Source organism: Rhinatrema bivittatum, chromosome 12, assembly GCF_901001135.1.
Source record: "Rhinatrema bivittatum chromosome 12, aRhiBiv1.1, whole genome shotgun sequence".
NCBI classification, from domain to species: Eukaryota; Metazoa; Chordata; class Amphibia; order Gymnophiona; family Rhinatrematidae; genus Rhinatrema; species Rhinatrema bivittatum.
Window position 1 is genome coordinate 46658810 of NC_042626.1, and position 20487 is coordinate 46679296.

Sequence of the window (20487 nt, forward strand, 5' to 3'; positions counted from 1 at the left end):
GATGAAAAAAATATAACAAGTTTATTTTTACCAAAAAGAAAAGGATTAGAAGTAATTTTGTAGTAAACAATAGAAGTATTCAAGTTTTTTAGCATATACATTTGGAATATGCTGTATTAACCATAGACAATTTGATGGCAACTTAAACAGTCGTGCGGGCACACATGCCGGCTCGCACAAATGGATGTGGCCATTTTATAACATACGTGCGTACATGCGCACGTGGTATAAAATAGGCTGTACGCGCATACATGTGTGCACAATTTTATATAGATGCATCATGTGCGCACAAATGCCACCTCCACCGCGTAAGTGGGGAGAATTCAGTAGGCATGCAAGCCGACGCAATTACCAGTTTCCCCAGTTCATTCACAGGATAGGACTTTCTAACCCTCCCCCCCCCCCCCCAGTTAAATAGCCTCCTCTTTACCCTCTTAGCCCCAACCCTTAAAATCCCACTAACTAGCCCATTTTATTTTGTTTTATGACTTACATGCCATCCATAGCAGAAGTAAAGATACAAGTTGGTTACTTTTTTTGTCTACGCAGGATGTGAATATGGTTATGCGCAGTTACTTCAGGAATTTCTCGTCCTTATTTCATGGTTTACCTGTGCGGGTAAACCATGAAATAAATTTTCGCCTCATGCGCTGGTTTCATTAAAAAATCCAGGAATACCCATGCCCCGCTCAGACCACACCCACACCCACACCCACGTCCTGTTCTTTTTTTCTAAAAAAAACATTTTGTGCGCACACTGGGAGATACGCGTGTACTTGCACGCTTTTTAAAATCCATGCACTGCGCACCGGCATATATCTCCCAGCTTTGGCATGCATGGGGCTTTTCAAATTTGCCTTTATAGACAAACAGCTAGAAATTGTAAATACTTTCCAAATTTTCTTTTACGGTAGCAGTGCAAAAACAATATTAACAATTCTGTTCTCTTGTTTCTAGGAACCTTCTGTTGGATTCAGCTCCAAATCAGAAAATGTATTACTTTTATTCTTTTGGGTGTTGGTCTTCACTCTACTCTCTGTTTAACCTTCAGGTCTGTTTCATAAGAAATTAAGTCTTTTTTTAACTTCACATTTATGCAAATTTTCAACAATATACAAAGAATCACCATTGCCTTGAAATACATGGACAGAATATTCAAGGAATAAAGAAAAAAGAAAAGCACGATTAAAGAGAACCAAATATTATGAATTATTCATCCAATAACATTAACAACAAAAAGATAATAAAGGGGGGGTGGGGGTCGCAATTCAAGGGAGAGATAAGAAAACAAAGAAGATAAAAGCTTGGCATGCAGTCAGACTAAACAAAATAATAATGCCGCCTAATGTTTAGATTAACGCTGGAGAAGATGTTAATGGGCGTTTGGAGTCCAAGAAAGCTTTAAGTTGTTCTGGAGCAAAAAAAACCCCCAAACAAACCAAAACAATCATTGTTATACTTAATAATGTATTTACATGGATATCTAAGAGAAAAGGAACAACCTAGGGAAATGGCTTCTTGTCTGAATGAACGGAAGAGTCTTCTTCTTTCCTGGGCTACCCGAGCAAGATCTGGAAACACCCGCACGGGTAAACCATGAAATATGGATCAAAAATTCCTGAAGTAACTGCGCATAACCATATTCACATCCTGCGTAGACAAAAAAAGTAACCACCAATGTAACACGATCGAGAATTTCAGAAGAATTCTCAAGAAACTCGGTCAGATTTGGAAAACCAGAAGGAAATGGATGATTAGAGTTTGAAGAGGAAACTGAAGAAGAGAAGACATTTTACTTATTGAGGGAATATTATCAGGTGAAAATTTCAAAACCTCAAGAAGATACTTTTTAAAGGTAATGTCAGGAATTTCCCCAATAACCTTGGGAACATTTAGGAAACACAAATTTAAATGTCTAGCTTGATTTTCCAATAGTTCAATCCTTCTAGAAAGAATATTGAGATCTTTCACAAAAGAAGATTGAAGAACTTGAATATCTTTAAATGCCATCTCCATCTGCGAGACCTTCTGCTTAAGAGAGTCAAATTGACTATCATATTGGGCTCCCATCTGATCTAATCAAGAAGAAAAAGCATCAAACTTAAGGGAACAAGCATTTAAAGAACTTCCAAAACTTGCCATTAAATCCCAGAGAGAATCCAAGGTTACAATGGCTGGCGACTTAGTGCTGCAAGAGTTGTGAATCCCGTCGAGGGGGAAGTTTCCTTGGACCACTTCGAAAGACGACCCCACTGGGGCTGCATCTGCCTCGACTAGGACCGGAGTACTCACAGAAGGCTGAGGCAATATTGAAGGCTCTCCTCAACCCTTAACAAGCAGCAGTTCTGTACTTTGCAGAGCCGGCACCAACAACCCGCTGGCCCCCTCCGACATGGTTACTCCAAAGACATCATCATTGAGCGCTACTATACCACTAGGAAGAGGAAGCCACTGTGCCAGTGGAAGCTCCTGATCAAGCGGACTCGAGGACGTCTCCGCTGCAGATGCCCACTGTGCTCCCTCACCGCGGGAGCCATCAGGCTCCTCAGCTCCTTGCAATGGAGTCAAATGAAGAGTGGTGAAAGAGGTGATCAGCTGCTGACTCAAGGGGAAGGAAACTTTGGGGGGATAGACCCTCATCCTTCCCTTCCTTTTGGAGGGAAAATAAGTAGGAAAAGCTGCAAAAAACCCCAGCAGAAATGAAGAAACAGAAGGCAGAGCAGAGGAGCCAATCTCAGCCTCTAACATGCCACCATCGAAGAAAAAAAAAATTAAGTCTTTGTGAGTACTTTTTCTCTTTTCCAGGTTCTTCTAAAAACCAAGAGTTCTTCTTAGGGTAAGTATCTCTTTTTTTTCTTTTGTGTTTGCTGTTCACTTTCAGTGTTATCTGTCCCTTTGTATTACTTTCCTATTGAGCTCAATTAGATTCTGCTAGTTTGTTAGTCTGGCCAGACCTAAGGTGTGATCTTTTTTTTTTGTAGGTGTATGCACTAGGGATGTGAACCGGGCTTCGGATGATTGAAAATATCGTCGATATTTTCAAAATCGTCAGAAATCGGGGGCTCCCCAAAATGATAGGAAAACCCCACGATATTGTTCCTTTTCTTTATTTTTATTTACTCTTTTTGGTGTCCTCCTTCCTTTTCTGCTTCAGTTCTTTCTCTTCCTCTTCTCTTTCCTTCAGCTGCGGACATTTTCATACTTTCTCTTCCTGCCCCCTTCTCCTGATTCTCTCCTCTTCTTGCTTGTCTGCTCTGTTACAGATTGCAGGGGAATCTGAAACAGGACTTTATTTAGTTTATAGGGCTTTTTGTCTTGTTACAGCTTGATCCAAGAAAGCAAACCGGTAGCCAATCCAAGGTGACTGTCAGCAATGAAAACACGTGGATTTTACGTTAATCCGTGTTGAGCGTTCATTTGGTATGCAGTACTCTGATTTTTACACATCTGTTTTAAATAGGACCTGATTTGAACATTATTTCAGAGAAACCTGCTGTGTTATCACCGTTGACTTTCGTTACGTGTTAACTTTGTGATGTTTTAAGCCAAATCAAGTGGCTTGTAAGCCCCTGAGGCAGCTCTTTGAGCGAAACTCGGCCAGAGTCGGGCAAGCTTCAATAAAACCTTGTTTTACACCGATCCATCCACGTGTTTTCATTGTTACAGCTTGAGACAAGAAGTGGATAGAATTACCTCCGAAAAAAAGCTCAGTAAGATCAGTATAAAGCAGAGGTAATGAGAGAAAACATTTCCTTCCCTCTTACTTAAACCTCAAAAACAGAACAGTGTCACCTAGTGGTCTTATAATAAATTGCAGGCTCTACAATAGAGTTGGCTTTAACTTATGGCCATTGTGTATCTCAACATCCTCTTCCTGCTGATCCTGCCTACTCTCTTTTCCCTATTCCTCATCTTTCTCCCTCTTTCTCCTATGCTTGCTCTTCCATTCCCCATCCCTTTCCTCCTACATTCCTTCTTCCCCCATCAAAATCCTTCCTCACTCTTACCCCTACCTCTGCCCCCAACCCCATTCCTCTTCCTCTTCCCTCATCCCTGGTTCTCTATCCATCCTTCCATTCCCAGTCCTCTCCCCCTCTCTCTTTCTCTTCCTCCATCCTGTGCCCTGCAGCAGGTTCCCTCTTCTTGGAATAGAAGAAGGGAGATGCAGGCACCGTCCTGGAAAAGCTATGCATTGCATGGGTTAAAATGAGCCTTCTGCAGCCTAGGGGATTGCTATAAGTTGCCTTGCTGGAAGCCTCCAGGACTGCTATGTAATTTGCTAGTGGAGAGGCACTGCTGCCTCTTTGAGGAGCAGTGTGTGGTTTCAGTGTGTCACACCCAGTAACCAGAATCCAGGGGCCTCAGGGGAATCCCTCAGCCCCCGCCATCCCCACCCCCTTCCCAACCCGTGGGAAAGATGTTAGACTCATCCCGTTTCTTAGAGGATGGAAAAAAAGACAGTTTTAAATGGGTGTCTAGTTAATGCAGTAAGAGACAGGTCCTTAACCTCTCTTAAAAAGTGCTCGCCTTTTGTCTCATCTACTCCTTAAATACGGGGTGGGTTTAAAGTGAAGATCCAGAGGGAAAATAGGAGAGCGACCCTCCTCATCCCACTGAGTGCTACAGTGGCGCCCTGTGCAGTTCTAAGGCCCTAAGCCTGGCTCTACACGTTCCAATAACTGCTAAAAATGCAAATTGGTTTTCTCCATATGCTGTCCAAGAGTTTTTTCAGTCATGTTTACCAATTTTTCTTCTTGTCCATCTTTGTATCCTTTTCCTGCTTTTTTTGCCATAGTAAATAACAGTAGAAAAAAAGACTAAAATGGCCCATCCAGTCTGCCCAGCAAGGTGGTTAGGGACGTACAGTAACTGCTGCTCCATGCGGGTTATCTCCAGGCCTTCTATTTAGGGTTGTAACTGCCACTGCATGCATCTTGCTTGTCTTTCTCACCTCTACCCTTCTCTGGCTCTGCTATTTTCTATCTCCCTGTCTCAATAAACTACAGTTCTCCATCTTCCCCTTTCTCTCTCCTCCCTTCTTAGTCTCTCTTCTTCTTAAGAACATAAGAACATAAGAACATGCCATACTGGGTCAGAACAAGGGTCCATCAAGCCCAGCATCCTGTTTCCAACAGTGGCCAATCCAGGCCATAAGAACCTGGCAAGTACCCAGAAACTAAGTCTATTCCATGTAACCATTGCTAATGGCAGTGGCTATTCTCTAAGTGAACTTAATAGCAGGCAATGGACTTCTTCTCTCTTCCCCTAGCCTCACTCATCCTCCCCTAGTGTCCCTCTCTTAGTTCACACATTCTTTCCCAGTCTCTCATAGTCTCCTCCCACAATGCTCTCCTCCAGCCTCACTCATCCTCCCCCAACCACTCATAGCCTCTCCAACATGACCTCAAGTCTCACTCATCCTTCCCCAGTGCCCCCTCCCATAAGAACATAAGAAATTGCCATGCTGGGTCAGACCAAGGGTCCATCAAGCCCAGCATCCTTTTTCCAACAGAGGCCAAACCAGGCTACAAGTACCTGGCAAGTACCCAAACACTAAGTATATCCCATGCTACTGATGCCAGTAATAGCAGAGGCTATTCCTAAGTCAACTTGATAAATAGCCGTTAATGGACTTCTCCTCCAAGAACTTATCCAAACCTTTTTTGAACCCAGCTACACTAACTGCACTAACCACATCCTCTGGCAACAAATTCCAGAGCTTTATTGTGCGTTGAGTGAAAAAGAATTTTCTATGATTAGTCTTAAATGTGCTACTTGCTAACTTCATTGAATACCCCCTAGTCCTTCTATTATTCGAAAGTGTAAATAACCGATTCACATCTACTCATTCAAGACCTCTCATGATCTTAAAGACCTCTATCATATCCCCCCCTCAGCCGTCTCTTCTCCAAGCTGAACAGCCCTAACCTCTTCAGCCTTTCCTCATAGGGAAGCTGTTCCATCCCCTTTATCATTTTGGTTGCCCTTCTCTATACCTTCTCCATCGCAACTATAACTTTTTTGAGATGCGGCGACCAGAATTGTATACAGTATTCAAGGTGCAGTCTCACCATGGAGCGATATAGAGGCATTATGACATTTTCCATTTTATTAACCATTCCCTTCCTAATAATTCCTAACATTCTGTTTGCTTTTTTGACTGCTGCAGCACACTGAGCCGACGATTTTAAAGTATTATCCACTATGATGCCTAGAACTTTTTCCTGGGTGGTAGCTCCTAATATGGAACCTAACCGTGTAACTACAGCAAGGGTTATTTTTCCCTATATGCAACACCTTGCACTTCTCCACATTAAATTTCATCTGCCATTTGGATGCCCAATCTTTCAGTCTTGTAAGGTCCTCCTGTAATGTATCACAATCCGCTTGTGATTTAACTACTCTGAATAATTTTGTATCATCTGCAAATTTGATAACCTCACTCTTCGTATTCCTTTCCAGATCATTTATATATATATATTGAAAAGCACCAGTCCAAGTACAGATCCCTGAGGCACTCCACTGTTTACCCTTTTCCACTGAGAAAATTGACCATTTAATCCTACTTTCAGTTTCCTGTCTTTTAACCAGTTTGTAATCCACGAAAGGACATCGCCTCCTATTCCATGACTTTTTAGTTTTCTTAGAAGCCTCTCATGAGGGACTTTGTCAAACACCTTCTGAAAATCCAACTAGACTACATCCACCAGTTCACCTTTATCCACATGTTTTTTAACCCCTTCAAAAAATGCAGCAGATTTGTTAGGCAAGACTTCCCTTGGGTAAATCCATATTGACTATGTTCCATTAAATCATGTCTTTCTATATGCTCTACGATTTTGATCTTGAGAATAGTTTCCACTATTTTTCCTGGCACTGAAGTCAGGCTCACTGGTCTATAGTTACCCGGATGGCCCCTGGAGCCTTTTTTAAATATCGGGGTTACACTGGGACTATGCAGCGTGACTGAATTATCGTTAAGTTTTGGATTTACAAATTGAATACGGTAATGCCCAATGGCCTGAATGAGGAATTAGATTGGTCATCATTAGTAAGTGAATAAAAAAACCCCCTTCCATTGGCTGCTTTTGAATTCAAAATTGCAGTATAAGTGACTGTTCGATTAAGATTGGTTTGTTCCCATTTATTTTAAGGAAGTCATTAAGTTGAGTGAAACCCTGGAAGGAAGTAGGAGACCATCGTTTCCCCTGAAGAAGGAATCGAAGATTTCGAAACATGGCTGTGTCGGGAGGTCCTTCATGTGGGATGAAAGATTTTTCAAGCTAAGCACGGGAAAAACTTTGATATGTTTATGATTAAGTAATAGATTGAAAGCCAAAATCAGTTGGAATGAATTGAATTTTGCACAAGAAGAATACATCACTTTATATATATAAAAAAAAAAGTCAAAAAGTATTCAAGGTATCACTAGTGGGATTTTCTGGCTTTTTATAAGGGAGTGAGGTGGTATGTTAATGATTATGCAAAATAACTAGACCAGGAGTAGAACCATTGATTTGGTTTATTACTATGTGGTTAAAATATGTTGGACCTATGATTATAAATTTGGCATTGCATAAATCCTTTGCAATGAGCGTTATGCCTATTTATGAGGCCCATTGATAATGATCCGTAACACGGTCTATTTCATTGTCACATAGAAAGTGGGACGTTTGGCTATCTCTCTGATCATTAACTGGTACACAGCTAAAATTCCTCGATAAATTCCATAGTGAGAGTTTTATATTCTTCGTTCTGTAAAATATGAAACTACCATGTTCCCTCTCTATAATTTTTGTTTTTGATTGTTAGACTGTTTCTTGCCCAGAAGTTTTTGTATCCAGGGATGTTAAGAAATATAAGGGGGTTGGCATGTATATGGTTGGTTAAGGTAAATCCCCAGCGTACCTCAGTGTATCACCCACAGACCTATGGCCTGGTCAAGCAATTCAATCAGACGCTCAAACAAATGTTGAGGAAATTTGTTGATGAAGATAGCAAGAAATGGGACACATTGCTACTCTATGTACTGTTCGCAATCCACAAAGTGCCTCAGAGCTCGATGGGATTTTCTCCTTTTGAGTTGCTGTATGGGAGGAGACTGAGAGGAATCTTGGACATGGCCCACAAGACTTGGGAAGATGAAAGGAACCCCAGGCAAAACCTCTTTGAATATTTTCTCTGCATGCATGATTGCCTAAAAAAGACTGGTGAAGCAGCCTGCTTATGTCTAGAAACAGCTCAGAGTTCCCAAGCCCAGGCTTACAACTTCCCAATGGTCCAAAGAGTATTCCAGCCAGAGGACTTCATTCTTGTTCTCCTCCCATCTTTGCATAGCAAGTTGTTAGTCCATTGGCAAGAACCCTATGTGGTTCTGGAGAAGAAAGGGCTTGTGGATTACAAAATAGCCGAACCAGATAAATGAAAGAAAACTCAAATCTACCACATAAACCTTCTGAAGAAGTGGATGGAATGGGAGTGCAGAGTGGAACAAGAAGGAGAGTTTGGTCCAGAGGTTGGACCTGAAGTGGACCAAGCCTAGATTCCTTTCGGAGAGCAGCTATCCATTATACAGACAGCTGATTTAAAGCAGCTGGTAGAGCAAAACAAAGAGATTTTCTCGAACCTGCCCAGTGGTACCCACCTGAGGTAGCATGACATCATAACACTTCCTGGAGTTGTGATATGGCAACAACCCTATTGCATTCCCGAGGCCAGGCACCACATCATTGAGACCGAAGTAAAGGAGATGCTTCAGCTCAGGGTTACAGAAGAACCTAAGAGTGATTGTCCTCACCCATAGTGTTGGTATCAAAGCCAGAAGGGAGCATATCATTCTGCATTGACTTAAAAAAGGTCAGTGAGGTCTCAAAACTCAATGCATACCCGATGCCACCAGTGGGTGAACTGATTGAGCATCTGAGATCAGCCCAGTTCATTTCTACCTTGGACATTAGTAAAGGCTATTGGCAGGTATCTTTCATACCAGCGGCAAAGGAGAAGACTGCGTTCTCAATGCCAGAGGGATTTTTTTTCAGTTTTTTCATCCTCCCATTTGGACTCCATGGCGCCCCACAACAATTCAACGCTTGGTAAACCTCCTGCTTTGCGCACATCAAGGTATGTAGCCACCTACTTGATTGATATTGTGGTGTACAGCCCAGATTAGAAGACACATCTAAGCCAATTCCAGGCCGTGCTACCCAGTCTGAGGAAAGCAAGACTAATGGCTAGCCTCAAGAAGTGCTTGCTGGGAAGGCAAGAAGTCCAATGTCTTGGTTACACCCAGGGGAAGGGCAAGGTCCATCTGCAGACCAGGAAGATTAAGGCAATCACTCAGATGCTGGTCCCACAAACAAAAGCCAAAGTGAGAGCATTCCTAAGCTTTATGGGATATTAGAAGTTTATTCCTAATTACTCAAAGGCGGAGCTTCTCCCAAGGATGTTGTTGAAGAAAGCACCAGAGAAGGTCCAGTGGTCAGCTGAAGCAGAGAAGGACTTCAGGTCTCTGAAAGAGGCGATATGCTCTGAATCGGTCCTGATAAGCCTGGATTTCACAGAATCCTTCACGGTGCAGACCAATGCCTCAGAAGTAGGCTTGGGAGCTGTCTTAGTCCAAGAGAAGGATGGTAAAAAATATCCTGTGGCATACATTAGCCGGAAGTTGATGCCAAGAGAAAGGCTTTACTCGACAGTTGAGAAAGAGGCCTTGGCAGTCAAGTGGGCCTTAGAGGCCTTGCGCTATTACTTGCTGGGACGGCAGTTCACACTTAGACCATCAACCGCTCCTATGGGTGAACAGGAACAAGGATGATGGGGTGGCTACTGGCACTAAAGCCCTTCAACTATAAAATCCAACATAGGGCAGGAAAGGAAAATGCCAATGCGGATTTCCTGTCCAGGCAGGGTCCCTGGTTCAGGCAGGAGTTCATCCCCCAAAGGGCTGAGCTGAGAGGGAGTTTTTGTGAGGGAGTCTACAAAAAACTCCCTCAGACCATCTTAAGGTGACATGGTATCCTTTCCTTTTTACCTTTAAAAAATGAAAGCCAATAAACTCTGACCCAATCAGAATTATTTTAAATTGTTTTGAATCATTTTTGATCTAAAAATGACCAGTGCACAAGTTATCTCTAAATGTGAAGCAGGCTCTAGTTTAAAAGACAACATTTTTTTTTTCTTCAGTTGTCAGAGCTGGGAAGCCAGCCAGCGCGTTAGGAGTAATTTATATCCCAGGCACGGCAGAATTTCCAGACATTGCTTTCCAATTAACACCGGACCTAGATAAATAATTCCTTATAACCTTTTGCACCTAAGAAGAAAGATGCTGTATCTTAGTAGTGCATTTATTGCAATATATTTAAACATTAGAAGCTTCAAACACACACACCACACACACACACACACCATACACACACACACACACACACACACACACATATATAAAATTAGAGAAGTAAAATCAAGTGTTTCTTTTGTCAATTAGATGGAATAACTATACTAGATCAAAGCACACAGATGTCTTGATGTAGTGTATTTGAGGTATTTTATAAGCAATATTTTCTTGTACATTTAGTAGTTTAGTAACTTACAAGGTTAAAGGATAGCTATGTTAGCCAATTACATGCTAATTGTAAACTGTTAAAAGTACACAGCAAAGAAGGTATGAATACCATACATTCCAGATATTTGGGGCTGCTGCTGTCCAATTCTGATCATGGCATGCCTGAGGCGTTGGCAAAGAATTTTAACTCTTGATAAGCAATCACTTTGAATGTCATCCTTTTGTATCAAAAGACTTGATCTGAATTAATTTGATTTAAACAGACTTAGGGGGTCATTTTCCAAAGGTATCGCACGGGGCGGCCTCGGGGCAGACTCCGCGACGACTACACTGACAGCAAAAGGTAAGAATCATTAGTGCCGCCAGTATCACGCTCAATAGCACCACCTTTCACAGTGGCGCTATTGGGTGTGAAAGCCGGCAGCGATAGCACCGCGGAGGTGCGATCGCTGCCAGCTTTCGCAGGCCCGCCCCCCGTTACCGCCGGATTTTCTAAGTTCTGTGAACTTAGAAAATCCAGGCCTTAGTCTGAATTTATCTGAATTGATCTGACTTAATCAACTTAATTTATCAACTGAATTTAATTGTATAATTTTCTCAAGTAAAATATAAATATATTCTTCTTTTAAGACTATGTCTCTGACTGAGTATATATATGAGTGGTTTTGATTTCATAATAATTAACTGAGCTCAATAAATGCATTAACGCTTAGGAGCTGTAATGTGTTAACTTATGAGACATGATTTTTCTAATGCCAGGAGAGTAATGGTAATCCGTTAATGATGTCTCTCCCCTTAGACATCAACCTAATAAACGAAGCTTGACCGACGTGCCGCAAATGCGCAGTAGAGAGCAGATCTACTGCGCATGTGCGGGCAAGCATGTCGGTCTCAGCGAGCGTCAGCTGAATATCAACATGGCGGCGTCAGGCGGCAGTGGCGGCGACGAGGAGTGTCGTCGATGAGCGACAGCGGCGGCCATAAGCGAGGAAGGAGAGAGTGAGAGGGAGGGAGGTGAGAGAGGGAGGGAGGAGAGAGTGAGAGGGAGGGAGGGACTGAGAGGGAGGGACTGAGTGAGAGAGAGGGACTGAGAGGGAGGGACTGAGTGAGAGAGAGGGAGTGGGAGGGAGGGAGGGAGGAGAGAGTGGGTGGGTGGGAGAGGTGGGGAGGAGTGAGGGGAGAGGGAGAATGAGGGGGAAGAGAGGGAGAATGAGGGGGAGGTCAGAGACAGAGGGATGTAAGTGGAAGGGTAAGAAGTTGTGGAGCAGAGAAAAAGGGAGTGGAGGAGGGCTGAGGGAGAGGGGATGGGATTGAGAGAGGGTGGGGAGTGACTGAGGGAAGGGGAGGGAGGTGGGAGTGACTGAGGGAAGGGGAGGGAGGCAGTGGGAGACAGAGGGTGAGAAAGACTGAGTGGAGGGAAGGGGTGAGTGAACGAGGGGAAGGGGGAGTGAGGGAGAAAAAGTGTAGAAGGGTGCTGTGTTCAAAAATGGACTGAAAATTTTTTTTAATGTAGCCCATTTTAACGGGCTTAACAGCTTGTATCTATCAGAACGAGACAAAGTGGACTAGGCATAGCTGTCTTCCCTGGCCCTCCTTAAGAGCCAGACCAACAGGGAATCCTTGGTGAAGGGAGGATCCCTTCACCAGAGCGTAACTCAGGGAAGCAGGAAGGATACAGCAGGACCATATACATTGTATTGTTTGTTTCCAGCACTGCAAGGTGAGCAGTTCCTTTTTCTGTTTTGCTTTATCTCTATAAATAAATTGTTTATAAGGACCAGCCAGTGTCTGCCTCCTTTATCTTATTGGCTGTTTCCCCTGCCATGGCTGGCCTGCGTTACCATACCTGGATTATTACAATGCTGTTTATCTAGGAGCCCTAGCAAATATATTAAAGGATCTGCAGGTTGCACAGAATGTGGCAGCCCATCTACTGACTGGTACCCATCTTCAGGGACTCATTACACCTATATTGCTGGTTTCCAGTCATGTCACACATTCAATTTAAGATTATATAAATGATTCACAAGTTTCTAAATAATAATGACTCCACTGGGACATGAGCTACTCTATGCATCTACAACCCCCGTTGCATCCTGCAGTTGGCAAATGTGGCCTTCTGAAATTCCCTCTCCTCGGTTGGCCCATTTAACAGAAACCTGCAAGAATGTATTCTCCATGCTAGGCCCTATCTTTAGAAAGCTTTCCCAGAGAACTTGCAGCTACAGCCTTCCGACATTGTCTATTTGTTTTAATGTACTTATGTTTTATATTTAATTTTATATTTAATGAATGTACTATTTTACTAGATCTCATGATTTTATTTAAATGTATTATTTTATATGAATGTTTATATGTTTATTATGACTGTTCTCTTGTTCATCGCCTAGACCTTTTAAGTGTTAGGTGATTCATAAATTTTAATTCAAAAGTTTTAATGTAAAATGTAAAACTTTTCATAAACTAAAAGCCTTTTTCTTTAAAGAGATCTTTCAATCAAATGGCTAAAGCCGTTTATGATTTCTCAGGTTGTTTGTAATGTTTGAAGGTTATATTAATCTTGTTTTTTTATGGGCATGGGATAAGGCATTTTTTAAAAATAAATAAAACTAAATATTACATTTGAGCATACACACATTGTAAGTTTCAGAAGAAGATAAAAGCTAGGTGCTTTGACATCAGTGAGGGATGATGATGCCTTTGGAATCTATAGTGATGAGCGAGGTGAGGAAGAGAGTGGATAAGCAGACAAGAGATGGAGGCATTGCAAATCTAGTGTGTACATTGTGCCAGCAGCTGCTCCTGTTCTGCTAAGTGCATTGATGCCAACAGTCCCTCCCCATGAGTGAGGTGTATCAGTAGCCCACAGATCTTATCAATTCTGGATTCGCCTCACTTTAGAAAAGAACTCTGTCAGTAGGATTACCCCGAATTGAGATCAACCCTGTTCTGGTTTTCTACCCATTGCATCATTTCACTTCAAGTTCCGATACTTCTAGGAAAGATAGGAACTAGATGCTGTGGATCACATCTGACCTGGGTGAAGAGGCAGTCCTATGAGGTAATATAATTTATGGTACCAACAAAGGCATTATTTTGTATTTCCTAAGGAGAGGAACTCTAGAAGACGCTGAAAGCTCAGTATAAGAACATGTGGTTTTGTTTCTGGTCTAATAAATGATATCACGATCTCCAAGGTATCCTCAAGCAGATCTGAAAACTCACTAACGCCAAGCTGTCAGAGCCTGGTTTTACCCCCTTCCCCAGTGTACGTATGGGACTTGTGGTTCCAAGGCCTGCAAAGAACAGGAACTACAAGTCCCAGCACGTACGTACGCGTGTGGAGAGTGGGGCGGGGATATAACCAGGCCAGGCACAGCCAGTCCGCCTTTCTATTTTCTTCTGGGGCCGACTTTTATTCCAGGATCTCCCCTCCGCCGGGGAGCCGGTTATCGTACCCCAGGGGAAGTTCACAGACGCCAGTCACGGTCTCCGCGTGACGTCACTGGGCGAGGAACGAGTAACCAACTGACGTTCTCAACCCGGAAGCGGGGCGTTCACACTACTGACTGTCGCTCTAGCCATTCGCTACTCGCTTCTTCCGCCTCTAGCCGGCGCTGGCCGGAAGTTGGTGCTTTGTAATTTCCGGCCTGTGTTCAGATTGATGTCGCCGCCGGGAGAGTATAAGATGGCGCCGGACGGGCCGGAGCAGGTGAGACAAGGGTGGGGTATGGTAGGGTGGGTGATTTCTAGGGATAGTTCTGTTTGGGTCCGGGAGTTGGTGCCTGGCTAGCTCTCTTTTGTATGTTCCCAGGTTCTCTCTCCCCTCAGGGATTGGGCCTGGGTTAGAAGTTAAGGCGTGAGCTTAATTTAAATAAATCAAAATGATTAGTGCATTGAACAGGACATGCACGAGTGCTTAGTAATCCCTGTGAGCGCCGCACGTTACTATCTCTGGGCACAGTTTAGGTTGTGTAGGGAGTCCAGGCCTCATGAGAAAACGGAAGTTTCTCGTTATGTCACACATTACGGTATACTTCAGTAGGCTTCCCCAGTGGAAATGGCACCAGTCTTACCCATTCCCTATACGTGCAGTCACTTACATATGACCTGATCAGTCTTGTATTGATTACAAAATCCACCCCAAATATAGCTTCTTTCATTCACACAGCATATAATGTTGATTCAAGTGTCTATGACTTGCAAGAAAAACTACTGTTTTGCTTTAGGATAACCTATTACCAAAAGAATCTGGGAACCCCTTGCGGTAGACCAGTTTTGCTGTTTATGCTATTTCACGTCATAGATGATACGAAAATGACGTATGCAGGGTTTTAGTGCCTTAGCTGGAAACCTTTGTAGCAAGAATCTGGCTCATTCCTGGGTGTGTGAAATCTTACCTCACAGGCAACAGCCATGTGTAAAACAATCTTTCTTGGATATATAACCCTTCATTTAAATTTGAACAAAACTAATAAATTTTGTACGTGGTGATGAAAAAGTATGGTTCACCTTGCATTGAATTACTACCACTACTATTTATAATTTCAAAATAACCCCTAGACAAATGTAGTACTCAATGGAGCTTCCATTCTAATCAAGATAAACATAGGACAAACGAGTCCATGGGAACTGTAGAATCGAATGTAGAGACAAGAACACTTCTAACACTAATGTTTCTGACACTTAAAAAGGAAGCATTTCCTTCCCTGTACTGTTTTTTTTTTTTTAAATTCACAGTACATTATTAGGTCCCAGTGAGGGTTGGGTTGTTAAAAATTAGGCTTGTATCAAACAAGATTTGGGCAGCTTAAAAATTATACTTTTAGGCAGTGCTCTGTTTGCTACTTAATATAGGGATGGTAGACTTCAGCTTTGTACTTATTAATTTATTTGAATTTAATATACCACTTGTAGAGCAAGTTAACCAAGCAGATGTACTTCTCCTGTCTTTCTGAAAATATATGAAAACATTTATCTGATAAGCCTATCTTAACATGCCATTAAACGACTTCACTGCTGCCCAAGGGAACAGCCCTAGCATCAAGCCACGGTGTAACCTTACTGGCTGAATGCTAGTTTAAAAAACAAAGCATAATATCTCCTGAAACTGGCTTCAAAATCGAACAAGGCTGGTAGCAGTAATTCTAGCTCATCTTCACCCTTCAGGAGAATAGGAGGGGGAGAGAAAAGGCCACAAGTTGACTGTTCCTACTGCCAGGCACCCAAAAGCCAAGAAGCAGGATTTACAAGATTGTTTAGCATGGGGTTCTCAGAAAGGTCCATAAATAGATCCAATTTCTGACCTAGTCACAATGAGTAATCCTCAGATGCATTTTGCATAATGTGGTCTAAGGCTAATCTGCATTTCTTAGATACTCTAAAAACTTGCCCTCAAGGAGGCCAATACAATAAAGTGCACCCAGCATAGCGCATAGGTTAACGAGTGGTTGGACGCATGTCTATAACCCCTGATGCAGTAAGGGGGATCAGCACAGCCAAATGCACGTCGAAACAAAAGCGTAACCAATAGCGCTCATCACATGTAAATGTCATGTAGATGAGGCTATTAGCTATTACCCTGTGATGCAAAAAATCGCCATGCGCCCAAGCACACTTTTTAACCTTTCTAATTTTATGCTTGCCTTGGAGCAGGTGTAAAGTCCTGCCGCGCATCAAGGTGTTACTTCTAGGATTGCCGCGATACAAGTAGGAGGAACCACAGAAAGCAGCATCCTGGAAGAAAAAAAAAAAAGCTTGAGGAGAAAAAAAGTCTTAGCGCACATTACGCATGCACAATATACACGCTCCAGTCCGTGTATATTGTGCTGGTAAATTTGCTGTTGTGAGATAAAACAGATCTTCGTCAATTGAGCATTCATTTTGGTAACCTGCACACAGCCACATCTCCTGGGTGCCTGATGCCAGGGATGCGCTAGAAGCACACAATTTAACCCTAGTGTGTCTGTTTTAGCACGGCAGCTCATATACATATTGCATCGGGCATCCGGGAGAAGTGGATGTGCGTGCGTGAAGATGGGCACCTAGTTTGGATGCATGTTTTTTACATACACCTTATTTCATAGGCCTGAAGGACTGGAGTTGAGAATCTCTGGTTTTGCAGCAACCTGCTGTCTTGACTTTTATGCCTAGTGGGAAGCTAGGGATGTCCTGTCAGGTGCCAATGTAACCGGCCAGCCATCTAGTTAGTGACTGCAACTGATTCAGGACAATTTGCGCCTGTATGTAACCCTGCTGCAGGCCACTTTATCTCCCTGTGCCTCCAGAACCAAGTAAAAAAAAAACAAAAAACTATTACATGGCGTTTTTGCAATAGTAATCATCAACAAAATACATGTATATTATCATTAAATTGTATTTGTAACAAACATATATTAAAAAACATTAATGTACTTTATACATATATTGCACCTTATTACATATACCAATACATTCACACCACACATTCATACTGATGATATTAATATATATCACAACATATATTGTACACCTAATAAAATCCACAGCTATTTACTTATTTCTTCTCAATTTTCTTCAAAATATTATATTATATAATTCTCCTTATTAAGAAATCCTTTTCTTTGTACTTTATTACTATTTTTTACACTTTATAGAACTTTCCCTTATATTAATTCCAAGTACTCCCATGAATTCCAAGTACTCTCGATTCAAAGTACTCCTGACAAGAAGCTGCTGTACTTGTTCCTTGCATACATAGGGAATTTCCAACTTCACATAGCGATCTTCACTACCTTATTTAAATCAATTGACTAGCACTTCAGCAACCCTGTTCTCCAACAACTTCACGATACTCTCCGGTTACCGCCAACATTATTCAGAAACAATGTCCTCACTCCAAACTTAATGGCTTCTCTCTCCACATTATTTTACCAAAGTTCTCTCGATCGCTGTCTATTCCTTCATTCAAAGATGCCGTGGCTGTACATGTATGTTTATACTTTTTGCAATAGGCAAACTGTTTATTATAATGGAAAGTAGAATTGGTGTATTTTATGAAAATCACTTCTTTGTCCATGTGTCATTTATTTTGCTGTTTCTTTGGATTGCTGATCTGTGTGTGGATGCCTAGTTCTGGATTCTACTCAAGTGTTGCTGCTGTAACATAGATAACTACAAGAATTAAAGAATCCCCAAATGCCAGGAAACAAAACGATAAGGACTATAAAAAGATATTCCTGAAGAAGATGTAGGGTGGGAGACTCACTGAGACCTCATAAATGATATGCCCAATATTTAGGCTTGATGAGAGCTTATAGTGGCGTAAGCTTCTCTATAATATAATCATAGGTCTCAATGAGCTAGATTTAGCGGGACGCTTATGGAAACGGCTGCCCCAATGCACTAATAATCTCCAGAGTGCTGAAATAGTTGTACTTAACTTGCAACTTCGAAATCCGTTGTCATGTAGACAAAAGCTGGTGATGAAGATGATGAGATGGATGAGATGAAGATGATGAGATGGAAAGAAGTCGGACTTTACCATCTCATCATCTTCATCACCAGCTTTTGTCTACATGACAACGGATTTCGAAGTTGCAAGTTAAGTACAACTATTTCAGCACTCTGGAGATTATTAGTGCATTGGGGCAGCCGTTTCCATAAGCGTCCCGCTAAATCTAGCTCATTGAGACCTATGATTATATTATAGAGAAGCTTACGCCACTATAAGCTCTCATCAAGCCTAAATATTGGGCATATCATTTATGAGGTCTCAGTGAGTCTCCCACCCTACATCTTCTTCAGGAATATCTTTTTATAGTAACATAGATAACAGCAGAAAAGACCAATTGGCCCATCCAGTCTGCCCAGTTATTCCTGTCCGCACTGCTAAGGAGATATTCCAGCTGAAGAAGCTTAACCACGACTTGGGTTCTTACTAATCCAAGTCAGTTTTTGTTTCATTTCTCATTGTTTCTTTACCATCCTGAGTAGATCAGCATACAATACAAAATCCCAAGCTTAGTCCAACATCCAGTCTGCACCCCTCATCTCTTACCACCAAGTTTTGTAATAATCTTGTTATCAAAATTAGGCTGTTGCCCAAATATGTCTGCCTCGGTTTCTGTGGCCTTCTGTTGGTACTCAGTCACCCCTAACCTGCTGGAACTAACCCTGTGGGTTTCTGGGGAGCTCTGGCTTGCTGGTACCAATCCATCTAGTATTGGGTCATGCTTCCTTTCTCCGTCCCTTGTTTTCTTTTTGTGTGTGACTGGTTCTAGAGTTTTCTCAGGTACCGACTGCTGCTATGTATGTGGTTGGCTCTGAATGTATCCCGAGTGCTGCCAATGTGCATACGTTTGGCTCTGGATCAGTCCTAAGTGCAGGTGTATGTGCATGCACGTTCTTGGCTACAAATATGCCTTGTGTACTGCTGCTGTGTTTTGACCTGGTTGCTGCTGCTGACTGGAAGGCTCATTGCACTGTTTGCAGCTTATATGATCCTCCTGGAGCAATCCCAATTTCCATCAAGATACTTGTTGCTGTGCTGTATCTAAGGAAAATGGGACATTGGGCTGCCATGACATTCTTCTTGGTGCTCTGAGGCCTCTGGGCCTGTTTTCTTAATGACACTGCAGTTCTTCCAGCTAAAGGCCTGTTTTGCACAACGATGTTGATGGTTTCTGCTACTATATTTATAAGCAGAAGGAAAGGCTATCCAGAGTTAGAAACTTGCTGGATCATGTAGCATGAGACTGATGCCTGCACTCATGCTTTATTTTCTGCTTAGTGTTTCTGTATTTAAAAACAAATGAAGGTCCCCTTCTTCTCTGTACAGCAGGGCTTTCTCTAAAATTGAACAAAGGAGCCAGTTTCCCTCAATTATATAATCCAGCAGCTTTTAGAACTATGATTTCTACAGTTTGCAATGACCGGTTGAGACATAATTAATGTACCATCGTGCAGTACCCACAGATATTTAGCACAGTTTTATGTGCATATTTAACTTTAAAAACCAATGTAAGAAGAATTTACAGACTTGAGGCAGTACAAATAAAACCTTCTTGTTGGTAGACTTGAAAATATTTCCATCTGTTTTGCCTCTGCCATATTTCTTTCTCACCCAATGATGGTTGATAGTTTCCCTTTATAAAAGGAATCAGTTTGGCTCATTAGATCTGTGGGTGTATAAACTGTAGAGCTCATACAAGCAAACAGAGCTTGATGATCCGAAGGTTTCTCCATTAAATATAGAAACAAAGGCCCATCTAATTTCTGTCCAGTTTACTTCCTGCTAGAATACTCTAGGCCCCAGTCGATCTCTGGCTTTTCCCCTCACTTTTTCACAATGAGACATCCTCTGTGCTTATTTCAGGCTTTCTTGAATTCTGTTACTGATTTTTGCCTCTACCACCTCCCATGCCATACATCCACCACCTCTCCACGAAGCAGTCTTTTCTGATGATGTTCCTGAGTCTACCTCCCTTGTTCCGTGTCATAACCTCTTGTTCTAGAACTTCCTTTCCACTGAGAACTGATTGCTGCTTCTGCCAGATTTACACCTTTTGAGGTATTTGAATGTCTTTCATAACCTGCACACGTTACTCCTGTTTTCTACCGTATATATATTTAGGCCCTTGCGACTTGTGGAGCTTGATGCATTCTGCAGAGCCTGAGTTTAATAGGAGGGGGAAGAGCATAGCTGTATGCCCAGCACCTCTGCTCCCCCCCCAAAAAATTAATGGTGATGCTATTTTCTCTTGCATGTACTGTAGCTGCATTTTATGCCATTGCAGCATTTCAGCCAGAACGGCCTCTGTTGGGCTAGGGCACTGAATCCTCACTTGCAGCTACTCTGGGGTTTATCTGTGTGTTCTTAAATCTCCTCCTAGTCCAGCTATTGCAGTGACAGACCTTGGCTATGGACCTCGGACGTGAGCCTCTCC

General features: G+C 42.3%; 1 protein-coding gene across 2 annotated transcripts in view; it reads left to right on the forward strand.

Annotated features, from left to right (window-relative positions):
* Positions 1 to 13991: 13991 nt before the first annotated feature.
* The window catches only part of PSMC5 (proteasome 26S subunit, ATPase 5), a 40647-nt gene continuing 34151 nt past the window's right edge, over positions 13992 to 20487 (forward strand). Inside the window, exon 1 of one of the 2 annotated variants that reach the window (XM_029572904.1) lies at positions 13992 to 14273. In XM_029572904.1, the coding sequence (XP_029428764.1) occupies positions 14226 to 14273 (48 nt within the window). In that variant the 5' untranslated portion in view covers positions 13992 to 14225. Of the gene's footprint in view, positions 14274 to 19916; positions 20112 to 20487 lie in introns of those variants that run through there. The other variant, XM_029572905.1, reaches the window with a different exon arrangement.